General features: G+C 42.7%; 1 protein-coding gene and 1 long non-coding RNA gene across 7 annotated transcripts in view; one reads left to right on the forward strand and one right to left on the reverse strand.

Annotated features, from left to right (window-relative positions):
- The window catches only part of LOC134731327 (uncharacterized), a 48,557-nt gene extending 39,396 nt beyond the window's left edge, over positions 1–9,161 (reverse strand). The window contains exon 1 of the long non-coding RNA XR_010122166.1: positions 6,228–9,161. This is a non-coding gene — a long non-coding RNA (uncharacterized lncRNA). The remainder of the gene's footprint in view (positions 1–6,227) is intronic.
- A 470-nt stretch (positions 9,162–9,631) lies between these two features.
- The window catches only part of PDK1 (pyruvate dehydrogenase kinase 1), a 143,411-nt gene continuing 133,859 nt past the window's right edge, over positions 9,632–19,183 (forward strand). For 3 of the 6 annotated variants that reach the window (XR_010122138.1, XR_010122137.1, XM_055289764.2), the window contains exons 1-5: positions 9,762–9,973; positions 12,303–12,444; positions 15,827–15,898; positions 18,128–18,312; positions 18,598–18,693. Coding sequence is in view for 3 of the 6 variants with exons in the window: in XM_055289764.2 (XP_055145739.1) it covers positions 9,778–9,973; positions 12,303–12,444; positions 15,827–15,898; positions 18,128–18,312; positions 18,598–18,693 (691 nt within the window). In the remaining 3 variants the exon portion in view is untranslated. Of the gene's footprint in view, positions 9,974–12,302; positions 12,445–15,826; positions 15,899–16,347; positions 16,408–18,127; positions 18,313–18,597; positions 18,694–19,183 lie in introns of all 6 variants that reach the window. The other 3 variants (XM_055289762.2, XM_055289763.2, XR_008659571.2) reach the window with 3 other exon arrangements.

The raw sequence follows: 19,183 nt of genomic DNA on the forward strand, positions 1-19,183 counted from the left end.
AGTTTTTGTCTGCATTTTAGACTAAGCCTGCTTATTCCTGTGAACTAACCAGTGATCTCTGGCTGCAGTTCAGAAGAGACAAAAGGGATGGGTAATGTAAAAATCTGGATCAATGTTTAAGTTCTGGGCAATCATTCTGCAAATCCTGCCAAGCGACAGGAGTAAATAGGGTGTCTATAACCCAGCAGTTTCGTTTTTGGGAAAATAAGACCAAAGGAGCTAACCAAAGCTAAGCCCATGCACCCAAATCTTAGCAGGCATAACCATAGCCCTCAGTTATCTGGCTGTGTCAGCAGCCTCAGGATTTTGGAGCTGCCCTTAACCCCCCTCTTTTGTTTTGTTTTGATACATGTTCTCTTTTTTTCTTTTTTCTTTTTTTTCCAAGATGGAGTCTTGCTTGCTCTGTCACCCAGGCTGGAGTGCGATGGTGCAATTTCAGCTCACTGCAACCTCTGCCTCCTGGGTTCAAGCAATTCTCCTGCCTCAGCCTCCTAAGTAGCTGGGATTACAGGAATATGCCACCATGCCCAGCTAATTTTTTGTATTTTTAGTAGAGATGGGTTTTGTTTTTTTTTTTGAGATGGAGTCTTGCTCTGTCGCCCAGGCTGGAGTGCAGTGGCGCGATCTTGGCTCACTGCGAGCTCTACCTCCCAGGTTCATGCCATTCTCCTGCCTCAGCCTCCCGAGTAGCTGGGACTACAGGCATCCACAACCACACCTGGCTGATTTTTTGTATTTTTAGTAGAGATGGGGTTTGACCATGTCAGCCAGGATGGTCTCGATCTCCTGACCTCGTGATCTGCCCGCCTCGGCCTCCCAAAGTGCTGGGATTACAGGTGTGAGCCACGGCGCCTGGCCAAGATGGGGTTTCACCATGATGGCCAGGTTGGTCTCAAACGCCTGACCTTATGATCTGCCCATCTCAGGCTCCCAAAGTGCTTGGATTACAGGCATGAGCCACCATGCCTGGCCTGATATATGTCTTCTAATATGTTTCTTCTTGCCTTCAGGCTATCAAACTCCAAACTGTAATGCAACCGCAGCTTCGGACAATGGCTCCCTTTTACCTGGGACCCTTAAATAGGCCTCTGAGGGAGATCTGACTGCCGTCTTCCCAAAACAGCACCCCCTGTTGCAGGAAGCAGTTAAGATCAGTCTTCATTTCTATTCTAATGGCAGTTAGATGTACCTCCTCAGAGATGGGAATGGATAGCAGAAGGAGGCAGAAAAACACCTAGGCAGACAGGGACAGGTACCCGGTGAAACCCCACCTCCAAGCCAAAGACAATTTAAAGCTTGAGAACCGAGTTACAAGTCAAATCTATGAACCAAATTAAGAACCTGTCTTCCAGTTTGGCATGCTTTCCTCTGATTTACCCCTACCCTTCACCTACTTTACATATACCTACCCCTTCCCTAATGGGTTTTTTACAGTCATGTCCACCTTTAATTCATGCCTTTGTTTTAATCTTTTTTGCATATTCACAAACCAATCAGCACGTACTCCTATTCTGAGCCCATAAAAGCCCTGGACTCAGCTGCACTGGGAAAGAAACCACTCAACTTCAGGTGGGGAACCACCCCCATGTCCTGCCTCCATTGAGAGCTGTTCTCTTGCTCAATACAATTCTTTTCTGCCCTCCTCACCCTTCAATTGTCAGAGTACGCACATTCTTCTTGGACGCAGGACAAGAACTCGGGGACCGCTGTATGTGGGTACGAGCTATAACACAGTGGGGCTGGGGCCCAGCCTGGGTGGGTTGAGGGTCAGGCCACCTCCTAGGGGCAGGTAGTGTGCCTCACCAAAGCCTGGGAGGGAGCATCACCAGCCAGAGGTCCCCAGCTGGCAAAGTAACCGAGAAAAATCCTGCATCAACATCAGACAAAATAGCCTCCAGTTATTTAAAGACGTTTGAACTGAGTTTTTTGTGCTTGAGTGTGAAAGAGGCCTGGCAAATACAAAGCAAAAATCTGTCAACACAAACGTCAGGCCTCTGAGCCCAAGTTAAGCCATCATATCCCCTGTGACCTGGATGTACACATCCAGATGGCCGGTTCCTGCCTTAACTGATGACATTCCACCACAAAAGAAGTGAAAATGGCCTGTTCCTGCCTTAACTGATGACACTGTCTTGTGAAATTCCTTCTCCTGGCTCATCCTGGCTCAAAAGCTCCCCCACTGAGTACCTTGTGACCCCCACTCCTGCCCATGAGAGAACAACCCCCCTTTGACTATAATTTTACTTTACTTACCCAAATCTTATAAAATGGCCCCACCCCTATCTCCCTTTGCTGACTCTCTTTTCAGACTCAGCCCGCCTGCACCCAGGTGATTAAAAGCTTTATTGCTCACACAAAGCCTGTTTGGTGGTCTCTTCACACAGACCGAGTGAAAACCATTGCATCTCTGAAAGGATTAACAAAATAAAATAAGTATTTGGTTATTCTGCCCCTCCTTAGTTGGTTTACCCAATGAGCTTCTCCCTTGTAAACCAAAAATAAAATTCGGCTGGGGCAGTGGCTCAAGCCTGTAGTCCCACCACTTTGGGAGGTGAGGTGGGCGAATCATTTGAAGTCGGTAGTTCAAGACCAGCCTGACCAACAGGGTGAAAACCCACCTCTACTAAAATTACAAAAATTAACCGGGTGTGGTGGCACATACCTGTAATCACAGCTACTCGGGAGGCTGAGGTTGGAGAATCACTTCAACCCAGGAGGTGGAGGTTGCAGTGAGCTGAGATCATGCCACTACACTCCAGCCTGGGCAACAGAGTGAGACTCCTGCCTCAAAAAATATATATATTCTAAACCCTCCAACCAACTGAATGGACCCCTCCGTTTGGCCAAGAGCATTCCAAAGTTAACCTGAGAAACTAGTTCAGGCCACGATGGGAAGGTGGGGTCAGACATGTCTCATTATTCTCTCCTCCCTTCTGGAATTCAGGTATAGCTGACCAGCAATTAACATTAACATAGAGACTTTAAGTCTGACAAAACAGACTGTTTGTAGCCTAAGATACCAACATGACAAGGAGCAGGCTCTGCAAGAAACTAAAGATTTTATCTCAAAATATATTTCTTGACATATTTTGAAATGGCCCTGCAAAGCTGTCTCTTGTGGGGAAAATCTACATTCTATAGAGAATCCTCTTCCCTTTCCAAGTACTTTCCCTGATTCAGAAGGGAAGTAACTAACTCTGGCACCTTTTTAAAGTCTGATAAGAAACATTTACAAGGTTGGGCGCAGTGGCTCATGTCTGTAATCCCAGAACTTTGGGAGGCTGAGGACTCCCAAACTCTGTAAAATATTTGAAGAGATTTATTCTGAGCCAAATATGAGTGACTATGGTCCCGTGACACAGCCCTCAGGAGGTCCTGAGAACATGTGCCCAAGGTGATTGGGGCACAGCTTGGTTTTATATGTTTTAGGGAGGCATGAGACATCAACCAAATACATTTAAGAAATACATTCGTTTAGTCCTGAAAGGTAGGACAATTCAAAGTTGGGGCTTCCAGGCTATAGGTAAATTTAAACATTTTCTGATTTACAATTGGTTGAGTTTATCTAAAGACCTGAGATCACAGAAAGGAAATGTTCAGGTTAAGATAAAGGATTGTGGAGACCAAGGTTCTTTTGAAGTTTTATTGTGGCTGCCCTCAGAGACAACAGATAACAAACTTTCCTATTCAGATCTTTAAAAGGTGCTAGACTTTAAGTTAATCTTTTTAGGATTGGGAAGGCCTGGAAGTAAAAGATCTAGCTATGTTAATATAGATTCTTTAATGACGCAAATTTTCCCCCACAAAAGACAGATTTGCGGGGCCATTTCAAGATATGGCAAAGAAACATGTTTTGGGGTAAAATATTTTGCTTTTCTTCCTTGTCATGTAATGTTATTCCAGAGTCAGGGTGAAAAGTAAGTCTTGATATATAGGGTTAAATAAAACCCATCTGATGAGAATTTATGGTTTGTAGGGCATGACTCCCCAGAATTCCTAGATAGGAATTTGGGCAAGATAAAAAAATCAGAATTTACTCCTCAGTAACATCACATGACAGATAGCAGGTCCCGAAATAAATTGAAGTGTTTTACTCCAAAACATATTTTTTTGACATATTTTGAACTGGCCCTGCAAAGCTATTTCTTCCAGGGAAAATCTATATTCTGTAGAGGATCCCCTTCCCTTTCCAGATTTTTCCTTTTAAGGTCTGACACCTTTTCAGGTCTGATAAGAGACATTTACCATCTGTTCTCTCTGAAGTCTGCTACGTGGGGCCTTTATCTGTGTAATATGAACCTTGGTCCCCACAACCCCTTGTCTTAACCCAGACACTCCTTTCAATTGATCCTAGGTCTTGAGATAGTAACTTAACTCTTTCAACCAATTGCCAGTCAGAAAATCTTTGACTCTCCTATAACCTGAAAGCCCCCTCCTGCCACAAGTTTCCCAACCCCCCTATGTCTTAAAGTTGTCCTGCCTTTTCAGACCAAAGCAGTGTATGCTTTACATGTACTGAGTAATGTCTGCTGCAACTTCTGTTCCCCTAAAAATGTATACAATCAAGCTATAACCCAACCACCTTGGGCACATGTTTTCAGGACCTCTTGAGACTGTGCCTCAGGTCTTGGTCACTCACATTTGGCTCGGAATAAATCTCTTGAAATATTTTACAGAGTTTGAGTCTTTTTTTTTTAATCAACAGTTCAAATAAATTTTTAAAACTTTTAATGTGCCCAAATTTATCTTTTAACATTACCAGTCTCAGTTTGTAAAAGTCTAGCGTTCTCCCTGTCCATGTCTGTAAATTCTTGAGGCTCATAGTCTCATTTATAGTCCCCCCACCCCACCACCACTCAGACTCTTTATGTGCAAAGTCTATCTCTATTGCCACAAACTGTCACAAAAAATTCATCCTTTCCTCCAATTTTCACAAAAGCACAACATGTAAAAGATTCAGTATCCAATAATCTCTCTTTTTTTTGCAAACTTTACTGAAGGTTTGGGTTATAAGGAGCGCTCACATTGTGAACAGTCTTTGCAATCTTCTGCTTCCTCCCCTTCCCCTTCGCTCTACAAAGTGAATTCCTCTCCTAGCTTCCTGTAAAGCTGTTCTGAGCCTTCCCTAGAGATCTCTCCTTCCACCCCAGCAGCATTTCAAAGCACTTACTCCAGATAAAAACTATGTTTTTGCTAAATAAATCCTGGTGAATAGGATGCCCTCATATCACTACACAAGTAATTACCTGAATCAAAGTACCCTTTAAAGAAAGAAGGCAAATGTATATGGAGAAAAATTACGCTTCAGTGGAATATTATGTATTGTTTAGAGCACAACTTTTCAGCGTATCTGATTCTGATTCACTGTCTTTGAGCTATTTTACAACTCTGTAAATTGCAGATAAATGGTAACAACGCACATAATTCTTACCTATACATGTGCAAATAAATTCTGTCAGGTAGAAGGGCAACCCTCCCTGATTCCCAAGGAAAGAGCCAATTTTACAGCCTTTGCAAATTTTTCTGAATTGCTGTTTTTTCACTTCTCCTTTGAACTGGCTATAATATCTTTACTGGTTCCCTCATTTAATTAATGTATTAAATAAAATTTTTGACACGTTGTTGTAGCTGCGTGAGAGTCATTATTTTACCTTTTTTGAAAATTATCTTTCCAGCATATCAAAAAGGGTTCTAGGGTAGGAAATGATAGCACACTTAAAAGCGAAATTGATTAATTGATAAAGAGACTATTTACAGGACTGTGGGCAGAATTAAACCTCCAGGGCTGGTGAGCACCCAATCAGTAACAGAGAAAAATTAGTACTATCTCTAGGGATACTGGACAAAGGTAGGAAGCTGTGGCCACACTCAGAGGAACACAAATTATAGCCTGGAAGAAAAGAATCAGGGGGAAAAAATATCATGACTTTTCTTTCCTTTTGTCTTCTGAACCTCATGAAGCCAGAGGGTACTGGGGACAAGGTGACACAGTCTAGTTTGTTTTCTATTGCTTTTTCCATTCCTTTCAGTCACATCAGTCCAACATGGATCACAAATTCTCAGTGAATTTACAGGGGCTGGCTCATGTCTGCTATGTAAAAATTTTTTTATAGAAGCTTACAGTACGATTATACTTTATATCTACATGTGTGTCAGTCTGTTAGTGGTGCTGTAACAAAATATTTCAGTCTGGGTAATTTATAAATGACAGAAATTAGTTTTCTTACAGTTCTAGAAGCTGGGAAGTTCAAGATCAAGATGCCAGAATTCAGTGTCTCATAAGGGCTTTCTCGCTGTGTCCTCATGTAACCATCCAATAGGTTTTTCTTGCCTGCTGCCTACATAGAGCCAATTTATCAAGACAAAGAGTTTAGTGCATGTGGAGCTGGCTAAACAGAAGATGAGTTTTATTACTACTCAAATCAACCTCCTGAAAATTCAGGGGCTAGAGTATTTTTTAAAGATAGTTTGGCAGACAGCAGGCTAGAGAATGGGGAATGCTGATTGGTTGGGTCAGGAATAAAATTATAGGGAGTCATAGCTGTCATCTTATGCTAAGTCAGTTTCTGGGTGGGGGCCACAAGACCAGATGTGTCATTTTACTTATCTGTGTGGTTCTAGCTGGTCCATTGGAATTCAGGATTTGAAAAATAACTCAAACACCAACGTTAGGTTTTATAATAGCAATGTTATCTATAGGAGCAATTGTGGAGGTTGGTGATCTTGTGGACTCTGGCTGCATGACTCCTGAGCTATAATTTCTAATCTTCTAGTTAATTTGTTAGTTTATTTTTTGAGACAAGGTCTCGCTCTGTCACACAGGCAGAAATGCAGTGGCAGGATCTTGGCTCACTGCAAACTACACTTCCTGGGCTGAAGTGATGCTCCCCATGAAGCACTACAGGCATGTGCCACCATGCCCAGCTAATTTTGTTCATTTTTTGTAGAGACAAGGTCTATGTTGCCCAGGCTGGTCTCGAACTCCTAGACTTATGCAATCCTCCCACTTTGGCCTCCCAAATTACAGGCATGAGCCATTATGCCCTGCCTAATCTGTTAGTTTAACAAAGGTGGTCTGGTCCCCAGGAAAGCTGGGGATTTGTTTCATGGAGGAGCTGTTATCATCTTTGTTTCAAAGTTAATATATAATCTAAATTCCTCCCAAAGTTAGTTTGGCCTATGCCCAGGAATAAATAAGGGCAGCTTGAAAGTGAGACGCAGATGGAATTAGTTAGGTCAGATCTCTTTCACCGTCAAAATTTTCTCACTGTTATAATTTTTCAAAGGCAGTTTCACTCACATGGTAGAAGAGATGGTAGGAACAGACTTACACCCTCAGGCCCTTTTATAACGCTCTGCCCTCATGACTTAATTCCCTCCTAAAGACCCCACCTCTTAATACTATCACACTGATAATTAAGTGTCAACATAGAAATTTTAGGGGACACATTCAGACCATAACAACAGAGAAGTAATACAGCTCTTGACTAAAGTCCTTAAAGGTTCTCTACAGTTTCTGGACCCTAAGTCTTTGACTAAGAAGCAAAAGTTGACACCATTTAATATGTGCTTTTACATGCACATTCTCTGTATATTGGTTGAAGCATGGTGAATATACTTTGGAGAAAGGAAAAAGCACTTTATACAACAGTTGATTCCTTCCTGAGGGAAAAAAATCTTGCTAAAATAGTCTCAAGGTTTCTGCTGGGCCTTTGTACTTTCACGCAAATTAATGTTCAGCTGAGCATCTTGACATGCTCAGGCAGAAAGCAGCAAAATTGCAAACAGGGATTAAGGGAGCTGAATAATGCTGTGCATGATAAAGTGACAAGACTTTGCAGCTCAGGGAATAATCTAGAAGGAAGGAGATTAGAAAGGAGGAGGCAACCTGAGAGGCTGGAGTAGAGCTGTGGAAATGTTTGAGGGACTATTTTAAGAATGTGTAATATTCAACTTGAAATTGTTTTCTTCTTTCGAACTTAGGTCCCGCAGAAGAAGGGTGGGAAGAAGAAGGGGGCCATTCAGCCATCAATGAGGTGGTGACACCATCAACATTCCCAAGCACATCCCATTGAAATGGACTTCAAGAAGTGTGCCCCTCGGGCACTCAGCAAAGATATCTGGAAATTTGCCAAGAAAGAGATGGGAACTCCAGATGCACACAGACACCAGGTTTGACGAAGCTGTCTGGGCCAAAAGAATAATGTCCCATATGGTATCCACGTGTGGTTGTCCAGAAAAACATAATGCGGATGCAGATTCACTGAAATGTGAAAGGAAAATATCATGGGCCCCAAAATCACTGAACTGAAGGGAAAATTCAAGCTGGGAACTGCTCAAAGCAAACCTGCCTCCCATTCTATTCAAAGTCATCCCTCTGCTGAGACAGATGCATATCTGACTGCCTCCTTGGGAAAGGTTTATCAGAAACTCCAAAGACTGCAACCATTTGTCTCTCACCTACTTATAACCTGGAAGCCTTCCTCCCTGCTTCAAGTTGTCCCACCTTTCTGGCAGGAACCAATGTACTTCTTACATATAGACTGATGTCTCCTGTCTCCCTGTATAAAACCAAGCTGTGCACCCACCACCTTAGGCACGTGTCCTCAGGACTTCCTGAGGCTGTGTCACAGGCACGCGTCCTCAACCTTGTCAAGATAAACTTCATACACTAACTGACACTTGTCTCAAACTTTCAGGGTTCACAAAACTATGTACCCGTTACACTTTCTAAAACCAACAGTTAGTGTGGGAGAAGAACTGCTGATACTCGAATACATCAAATAAAGTTATAAAACCGCCAAAAACCGTTTTCTCTCAAACTTTTGGTAAAACGTGCTTCAGGGAAAACACAGGTTAGTGGTTCTGATAAAATCTTAACAAGAAAATAATTTTAAAAAGCAATAATGGTAAAAATAAATCCCATTTATTATCTGGTATGCCCCCGGCATTGTGCTAACACAGATAGCTCTACTACCCATGTCACAGCAACTGAGACAGATATTATGCTCCTTTTTCAGGTAAAGAGACGGAGGCTCAGAGAGGTTAAACAGCTCACTCAAAGGCACACAGCCAGTACATGGCAGTACATCTCTTCTCCTGGGGCCGCCGTTGCGGTGATACTATTTAGGGCCACACGTCCCAGTGTTCAGCATTCGTATTTACGTACCACTGTTTGGCAAGCGGGGACTCCTGAAGCTCTCCGACCCTGGAAAATGTGTGGCTTGCGTCACAGTGGAGCGTTTCTGGAACGCGCTCGCAGCACCACACCGCGGTGCGTGCAAGCGGAACGCCGCCCTGTCTTTGAGCCTTTTGGCTGAGACTGGGAGGGCAGAGAAAGCAGGAAGGTGGGATTTGTTTCAAAAGGGTGCGGCAAGGGGACGCTCCACACCGCCTCGCCTCTTAGTGTCCCCAGTCCCGTCACCCGACGTGTACGGGGACGGCCGACACGCGCACCCCACACCTCGGCGGCTGGGGCGGGATATGGGCGCGGGCTGCGGCCTGGCGCGTGCTCCGCATCTCCTTCCCCGCGAGGCCGGGCGGGACTGCAGCGAGGGGGCGGGCCCCGCGAGCGCCCGCCCCTTTTCTCTCCCTGCCTCCTTCCCGCTCCGCGTCCCGCCCAGCGGCGCAGGGGGCCGGGCTCCGGCGAGGGGGTGGGGGCCGCGCCGGTGACAGCCGTTCCCCGCCCCTGCTGCCCGCCACGTCCCTCACGTACCACTCGGCAGAGGCGCGGGGAAACCTGGCGACCGGGTTGTGGCTTCTCTAGCGGGACTCGGCATGAGGCTGGCGCGGCTGCTTCGCGGAGCCGCTTTGGGCGGCCCGGGCCCGGGGCTGGGCGCCGCTGGCCCCAGCTGCAGCTTCAGCTCGGACTCGGGCTCCAGCCCGGCGTCCGAGCGCGGCGTTCCGGGCCAGGTGGACTTCTACGCGCGCTTCTCGCCGTCCCCGCTCTCCATGAAGCAGTTCCTGGACTTCGGTGAGTGCGGCCCGGACCTCGGGCCTTTGTGCGCGGTCCCGGGCGGGGAGCTGCGGCCGCTGCCCCAGGCCCGGTCGGCGCCGGCCAGCTCTCGCCTGAGGCGCACCCCTCCTCCTCAGCGTTTCCGCCCCCAGCGCCTTAGGTGTTTCCTTCCTCCCTCCGAGGTGCCGGCGCTGACTAGCGGCGTAAATAGTGGTGGGCGTGTGGCTTTGACGGTATTGTTGAAAACAAACCAGCTGGGCCGCAGAATGACCTCCCGCCTGCCGGCGCACGTGTGCAGGTGCGCGCTCGGCCAGGCCCCTTCCGAGGAGTCGGGCCCGGGTGGGAGGCCGAGCGTGGGCACCCCCGAGAATCGCGTTTGGATTCCGCGCAGTGATGATGAATGCCCAGTTTTGCATATGATGATTGCATAGAATTGGCGTGATAAGAGGAAAGGCAGATTATAACTGGCCCAGGGTTTCTTAGAATGTTTTCCTTGCCAGTGGCTTAAAACTGCACCAACAGCACATTTCATCATCAGCAAGTAAGTCTTTGAGCACGTGTTGAGTGCATGAGGACAAGATGCTGTGAAGTTTACCACATTATCTTGGTTTTCTCTAGAAGCTGTTCAACAAATTGCAGAAGGAATTGCATAATTAGGCATTTTAACTTTTACATCCCACTTCCCATGTGAAGGCAATGAGGGGAAAAGGGAAAACCTTAATTCATAAACTTTGAGTACAAAGGTTATCTTCTGCATTGTGACTTCTGCATTGAATGATACCTGCATGGTTGGCAACTTTGTCTTAAAACTGTGGTAGTGGCATAATTTTTGGCTCAAAGCCTTAGGTTTTTGTTTTTATTTTAAAAAGACCCTAGTTTGAGGAAGGGGCGAATTTGTTGGTATTCATAAGTATGCCATAAAACTTTTACAAGCTGTTTTCCTTTAATATCTTAATTTCTACTGTTGACAATCTAGTTTTTGCTAACGTTTTCTCTGCTAAAGCAGCAAGAATAGTAAGTTTAAAATGCATTACTGGAATAATAAGACCTTTTAGTTTAATTTTAAATGGAGCTGTTTGCCAAAGGACATTCTACAACGATTCTACTTAGGGAGTGATATGGGATCCTGATATGGGAGTGTAGAGGGGTCAGGAGACTTTCCAGTAACCACACAATTGAATAGGACCTACTTGAAGATGGTGCCAACAGGCAGTGGTGAATTTTGCTTTCTGTTGCTTGAAAGCTTTCCTCTGCACTTTTTTTTCCCGTGTGTGTGTGTGTGTGTGTGTATATATACACATATATATATATTTTTAGTAGAAATGGGGTCTCACTATGTTGCCCAGGCTGGTCTCAAAACTCCTGGGCTCAAGCCGTCCTCCCACCTCGGCCTCCCAAAGTGGTGATAGGTGTGAGCCACCACGCCCGGACTGCACTTACTCTGCTTATGGTAATTAGCATTAGTGGTTCTATGTGGAATCAGTCTTCCTATGCAAACATCAAAATTTTCCTCTTTCTTTTGAGACAGGGTTTTACCCCGTCACCCAGGCTGGAGTGCAGTGGTGCTATCATAGCTCACTGTAACCTCAAATTTCTGCCTGAGCCTCCCAAGGCTAGAACTACAGGCAAGCACCACCACGCCCAGCTATTTTTTATTTTTTATAAATATGAGGTCTCATTGTGTTGCCCAGGCTGGTCTTGAACCCCTCAAGCCTCGGCCTCGCAAAGTGCTAGGATTATAGGCATGAACCACTGTGCCTGGCCCCCTGCTTTTAATTTATTTTTTTTTTTTGAGGCTAGTCAAGTAAAGCAGTGGGAGTGGAGAAGGAACAGAGAAATCTGTAACCGGTTGTGATCAATTAGTTGTAAATACCACTGCATTCGGACCGGCTTAAAGTTTCTGTTTCTTAGACAGGCATTTACTCTTTTTAAACCTAGAGTTAGAAAACAGATTTTCTAAATGATAGCAGCAACAGAGTGTACAGGATAGACTTTTCCAGGTTCTGCTGTTAATTTTATAAAGCCTTGCTCAGACATGCTCAGGTTACCTAACTTCTAAAATGGGTGATCACTTTAAGGATGCAAATTAGGGAGACAAGAGTATCGTATTTTCTGTACAGAGCCATTGGAATGTCAGTAATTGGAAGGTCATAAATCTGGAGACTGGGTTATCTCATCCCTCACCTCCCACAGGCAGGGATATCTTTGCCTCCTATTCCCTGCCCCATCGTGGTGATTCTATCCCTCTGGCCTTGCCAGATAACTTCCTCTCTATTTCTCTCTGCCTCTTGCCTTCTGTTTCCTTACGGCTTTTACTTACTGCTTTACCCATCATGTTTGGTTTCAGGATCAGTGAATGCTTGTGAAAAGACCTCATTTATGTTTCTGCGGCAAGAGCTGCCTGTCAGACTGGCAAATATAATGAAAGAAATAAGTCTCCTTCCAGATAATCTTCTCAGGACACCATCCGTTCAATTGGTACAAAGCTGGTAAGAGTCTCATCTTGTGTTTGCAATTCGATGGAGTTGTGGACTTTATTCAAGGTTACAGCAAATGCTTTTTTTACTCTTCGGTGGAATCTTTTTTTTTTTTTTTTTTTTTTTTTTTTGAGACAGTCTTGCTCTGTCGCCCAGGTGGAGTGCGGTGGCACGATCTCACCTCACTGCAAGCTCCGCCTCCTGGGTTCAAGCAATTCTCCTGCCTCAGCCTCCCGAGTGACTGGGATTACAGGCACGTGCCACCACGCCCAGCTAATTTTTGTATTTTTAATAGAGACGGGGTTTCACCATGTTGGCCAGGATGATCTCGGTCTCCTGACCTCATGATCCGCCCACCTCGGCCTCCCAAAGTGCTGGGATTACAGGCGTGAGCCACCGTGCCCGACCAGAATCTTAAGGTAGTAGCAGTATTCTTTTATTGGCTGGGGGCGGGTAGGGAACAATGTATTTGGGCTTGTGCCCTGAATTGTGGACTCCACAACTCCTTGATTTTGAGAAAACCAATCAGAACTGCACTGAAATACAGATGCTAAATTTAGGATTTATGTTAATATATCTTCAAGGATGTTGTAAGAAAAATGTCTACAATTTGTTGATGACTAGGTATTTACGTATATTGCCTTCAATCCCTTCAACAACCTTGCACAGTGGGTATGATTCTCTCCATTTTATTCATTGTTATTATTTTTATTTACTTTTTTTTTTTTTGAAATGGAGTCTTGCTCTGTTGCTCAGGCTGGAGTGCAATGGCATGATCTTGGCTCACTGCAACCTCTGCCTCCTGGGTTCAAGCGATTCTCCTGCCTTAGCCTCCAGAGTAGCTGGGATTACAGGCACCTGCCACCATGCCTGGCTAATTTTTGTATTTTTAGTAGAGACAGAGGTTTCACCATGTTGGCCAGGCTGGTCTCAAACTCCTGACCTCAGGTGATCCTCTCACCTTGGCTTCCCAAAGTGCTGGGAATTACAGGCATGAGCCACTGCTCCTGGCCTTTTTACTTATTTTTTTGAGACAGGTTCTTACTCTGTCACCCAGGTTGGAGTGCAGTGGCGATCACAGCTCAGCTCACTGCAACCTCCACCTCCCTGGCTCAGGTGATCCTCCCACCTCAGCCTCCTGAGTAGCTGGGACCACAAGCACATGCCACGCCCAGCTAATTTTTGTATTTTTTTTTTAGCAGAGATGGGGTTTTTCCATGTTGCCTAGGCTGGCCTCAGACTCCAGAGGTCAAGGGATTTGCCCACCTGGGCCTCTCAAAGTGCAGGGATTGTGGGCATGAGTCATTGTGCCCAGCCTGTTTATTATTTTTTAAATTAATTTATTTTCTTTTTAGAGACAGGTCTCCATCACCCAGGCTAGTGTGCAGTAGTGTGATCATGGCTCACTGCAGTCTTGACCTCCTGGGCTCAAGAGATCCTCCTGCCTTAGCCTCCCGAGCAGCTAGGACCACAGCCATGTGCCACCATACCTGACCAATTCTTTTATTTTTTTGTAGAGATGGGGTCTCACTTTTTTGCCCAGGCAGGTTGTGAACTCCTGGGCTCAAGCATTCCTCTCACCTTGGCTTCCCAAAGTGTTGGGATTACAGACATGAGCCACCGCACCTGGCAGGTTAACTCTGTACAGATGAGGATGCTGAGGCACATAAAGGTTAAATCTTTTGCATAAGGCAGTACCATTGATAGTGGAGTTGGGATTCAGACCCCCATTTGTCCATCTCTGCTATACCATGCTATAGTCGGAATGATGAAATATATGAAAAGGTATACGTATTTTTAATAAACCGTGTTTATTGAAGGGTATCTTTTTATAAATTACAAAAGTTAAAACGTTTATTTTTCTGTTTTAAAACAATTAGAAGTTTTTGGAATTGTGTAGAAAAAGTGTGATCTCTTCCCAAAGATAAGTAGAGATGTTAAGGGTATACACTCATGGAGCCACCTATATATAGCCTTCGTTAATGTTACTGATTTAAAAGTGTTGTTCTTTTAAGCACTATACGCTTCAAACAAATGAGTTGCCCAGAGTTAAGTCTTAAATGGAAAAGGTCTAGCTGCAGGGCATTTCTCAGTTATGATTCATGGAGATTCAAGTTTTCTTTTTGTAGGCATTATAGTGTATGGGAGAAGTTGATCTAATCTCAGTTTAAAACAGCAAAATATGACTGCTATTATATATGATAATCAGATGCTATCTAGTCCAAGTATGGAATAGTTAAAAGTGTGGATTAAATGGGAAGCATTTGTTTAGTAATTATGATGGGATATAAAGGAGAAAATATAATATTCCATGGAAGATTTTTCCTGTTTTTAAAAAATTCTTCATTAGACGTAGAATATGCTGCTTTTTGAAGCTTATCAGTCATGAAGTCTGATCGGTGCCTGTTGTAGGTACTCAAATGTCTCTTGGATGGAGAGTGTAGTTGTTCTTGCCAATTAAGAGGAAATTAAGGGTTAAAGCAAAGCAGCAGCTGGTATCAGAATCCCTTAACTTTGGAATGCAGTAAGACATATTGCTTGTCAGAAACAGCTTTCCAAATCAACAGATGGAATTACAGGTTTTTAAAGCACTTTCATTGCTCCTAGATGCCTGCTAAGTTAGGGCAGTTGCAGATAAAGTGCTTACAGCCAACTGGAGCAGATCCCTTACACTGTACACTGTCGAAGAAAGTAATTCAGTGGTAACAAGTTATTTTTAGCTCTGGCCCTGCAGTGCCATTGTACTTGCCTGCAAGACCATCAGAAAATCATTTGGCCTTCTTTATTTTGCTCATTCCTTAACAGATGCTTTGATACTTTGAATTGTTAGATAAATTTAAAATCTACATTTTTATTACTTTTGTGTTTTTTGTTCAAAGAACTATGTAGTAGATTATAGGCTTTCAATAAATACTTGTTAGTTGGACATAAATATGTAAAATTAAGGTTTTAAAGCACAGATATTTAAGATACAGGCTTAGAGCAAGAGAGGCTGTCATCCTTTTACTGATAATAAGACAAATTAAGTCATTTGCCCCAGATCACATAGTTACTGGTGACAGATCTCAGCATAATCAGTATATATACTGTAATGTACAGTGGTAAATTAAAAAAAAATTAAAAGCCGTTTTAGAATGTAGAACTTAGAATAGAAAATCTTAAAATTCTTAAATTTGACCTATGCTTTTAGGGGAAAATGTGCACCTTTTACCATTTGTTCCCAGCACTTTGCTTGAATGTGCATGGGTGTAAAAATTCTACTTCAACCATAATTTTTAGCAGTATTCTAAATTAAAAATTATAAAATGCTAAAAATAGCTTTCGAGCTAATTTTCATGATATTGAACTTTCAGAATATAAAAGAATGAACTTACCCTACTGATCTGCATTTTAGGTATATCCAGAGTCTTCAGGAGCTTCTTGATTTTAAGGACAAAAGTGCTGAGGATGCTAAAGCTATTTATGAGTAAGTTCACTATTTTGACCCTATTCTTAAACCTATTATTAGTTCACTTTGGGGAAATTGATTAACTTTTAGGTTGCTACTACTTTAGAACATGTGATATATGTGACTATAGCAGCCCATACAGGCAGGACAAACAACAATCAGTAAATTTGACTAGGCATAAGAAATGCTTCATGTTCCTCTTTAACAAAAGACAAAGTTCAGGTATGATGATCAATGGAAATGTAGGTGTAGCCTCAGTGCCAGTTGGACTGTTCACCTGGAGGGTGCATGCTCCTTCTAATGGACAACCACCTTCAGCCCCAGCTGATCTTTGCCATATGAAAATACTGCCCATATCATCTAATTGTTTTCTGATTTTAAAGGAAAGCTACAAGTCTAGATTTGTAATGTAAAATCTCTCACTTTTGAAAGATTGGCAACTAATTAAAACATTTTTTAAAACACAGAAGGCCTATAAGAACATGGTTGCAGGTCTCTAGTTTATGCTGTATGGCCTGTAAGATGATGTAAGTAATATGACAAATTTAATAACCCATATTCCAGAATTGGTAAACCAAAGTATTTGGCTTATGCAGCTACCTGTTTATTGCAGTGAAGGGTACTGAGAATGTAATGACCATCTCTTGTCCTCAGTTAGTTACACATGTTTTTTGGACTGTCTTTAAAGTGAACAGTAACACTTCATTTTTTTAAACATGATTTTAATCTGAAAATAACTTCAGCAAGAGTTTACTCCTTGCTTAGGTATTGAGCTGACTTTACATGAATGATGTTTTTTAATCTTTAAAACAATTCATTGAAATAATGCTGTTTGTGCACAAAGAGGGTAAGTAGCTTAAGGTTACATAGTTAGCAAATGGTAGAATCCAAGCAGTCTTACTTTAAAAGTAAACATTATGTTATAGATAGAGCCTTCTGAAAACAGTCATTCAGAGCTGTGGAAAATAAGTAGTCAAGCAGAATAATACAGATTTGTGTTTCTTTGAAGCAGAAAGAAAATAAATTAATAAAGGAGTGACTAGAATGATGAGTTGTTTGTTGTTTTCGAAGAGTTTCCTTGTTTGTATTTTGGTTTAACAGTCGTGTTTTGAAGCTCATTACTAACTAGGAATTCCAAAAATGTTTTAAGCCGTGGAAACATCATTGGAATAAGTTAATAGTACTCGGATGATGACTTTGAATAGGAAAGCACTCATTTGGAAGTGTAAATTCAGATGGGTTATGTTAGAAAATTGGTTTTGTTACTGCATAATTAAGACTTCTTGGGCCGGGCACGGTAGCTCACGCCTGTAATCCCCGCACTTTGGGAGGTTGAGGCGGGCGGATCATCTGAGGTCGGGAGTTCGAGACCAGCCTGACCAACATGGAGAAACCCTGTCTCTACTAAAAATACAAAATTAGCCAGGCGTGGTGGTGCATGCCTGTAATCCCAGCTACTCAGGAAGGCTGAGGCAGTAGAATTGCTCGAACTCAGGAGGTGGAGGTTGCAGTGAGCCGAGATCGCACCATTGCACTCCAGCCTGGGCAACAAGAGCAAAATTCCATCTCAAAAAAAAAAAAAAAAAAAAAAAAAAGACTTGTTTTCTCTTTCATTTAGTTCTTTAACCATGCAGTGTCTTCTAAGTGACAGAGATGGGAAGGCTAGATGATTTGGAGATTTGTCTTTTAATACAATTGTTTACTTTTCCTCTCCCGTTTTATAAACTCATAGGATGAGTGAAATGAGAATTCTGTTTTTCTGTCCTAAGTGTTTCCTTCTCTCTTTGAACCCTAGGGAATAGTTCCAAAACAGGCAGGCTTTATTGGCTCATTCATCTTGATTCCTTGCAGAGCAGAGCAGGTGTTCTCTAGAGGCGAGTGCTTTGTCTTCTCCTATGCAGAATGTCTCTGGAATACCATCCTCTTAGCCAGTGCTCAGATGATCTTAGTTGACAGCAGTTAAAACCATTAACATTTTTTGGATTATGTTTTGTGGCAGCCTTACTCTTAGGAAGCCAAGAAAAGAATTAAAATCTTGAAAGTTTTATTTTGGAGGTCCGTATAGTTTCATAGATTTGGTATATTTTCTGATCTGAAATACATTTAAATAAGTATAGGAAAACATGAACTGATTTTCCTTTTACTAAATTAGGGATTTTTTGTCTAGCATAGTTGGTTAAACTTATATTTTTGTATTAAGTTTACTTGTCAAAATATTTGGCTGTTTTGACAGATGGGTTTGTTTAGCTTTACAGATACTGTGATACGGATCAGAAACCGACACAATGATGTCATTCCCACAATGGCCCAGGGTGTGATTGAATACAAGGAGAGCTTTGGGGTGGATCCTGTCACCAGCCAGAATGTTCAGTACTTTTTGGATCGATTCTACATGAGTCGCATTTCAATTAGAATGTTACTCAATCAGCACTGTAAGTGTCCTGAGTCAAGAGAAGAAGCTAAATGAGATGTGTTGGCATATTTTAAATTTATTTAGGAAACTTCCCTTTAGGTAGAAAATTTAGTTTTATCTTTTGGCTAATTAAGAAAAGTAAATAGACTGCCATCAAGAAAGGTGTTTTTATTGAATGTAAAATACTATATTTATCCTAAAGGAAAATATTTGTTCTTTTTGGTACAATTTAAACAGTATTCAGATTTGGAAAAGAGCATTAGGTGGTTTAGCTTATTTTGTTGGTTTTTTCCTTTTTGGACAGCTTTACTGTTTGGTGGAAAAGGCAAAGGAAGTCCATCTCATCGAAAACACATTGGAAGCATAAATCCAAACTGCAATGTAGTTGAAGTTATTAAAGGTAAATACTGACATTTCTTCTTGCAAAAAAGATACAAAAATCAAAATTATTGTTATTTCTTACTATTAAAACATCTATTTGTATCATGAGATAAAATGGTAGGCACAAATGCATGGGTTTGAAAATAACCTTATAGTATTATTTGTGCATTATGTATAGTATGACTATTTTATTGATAGAATTATTTGTTAGGCAAAGTTTGGTGATACTATAGAGGATATCTTTTTTGTTTTGTTTTGTTTGAGACAGAGTCTCACTCTGTTGCCCAGGCTGGAGTGCAGTGGTGCGATCTCAGCTCACTGCAGCCTCTGCCTCCTGAGTTCAAGCGATTGTCTTGCCTCAGCCTCCTCAGTAGCTGGGATTACAGATGCTCAACACTACGCCTGGCTAATTTTTGTATCTTTAGTGCAGACAGGGTTTTACCATGTTGGCCAGGCTGGTCTGGAAACTCCTGCCTGCCTGCCTGCCTGCCTGCCTGCCTCGGCCTCCC

Source organism: Symphalangus syndactylus, chromosome 8, assembly GCF_028878055.3.
Source record: "Symphalangus syndactylus isolate Jambi chromosome 8, NHGRI_mSymSyn1-v2.1_pri, whole genome shotgun sequence".
In the NCBI taxonomy this organism is placed as follows: domain Eukaryota; kingdom Metazoa; phylum Chordata; class Mammalia; order Primates; family Hylobatidae; genus Symphalangus; species Symphalangus syndactylus.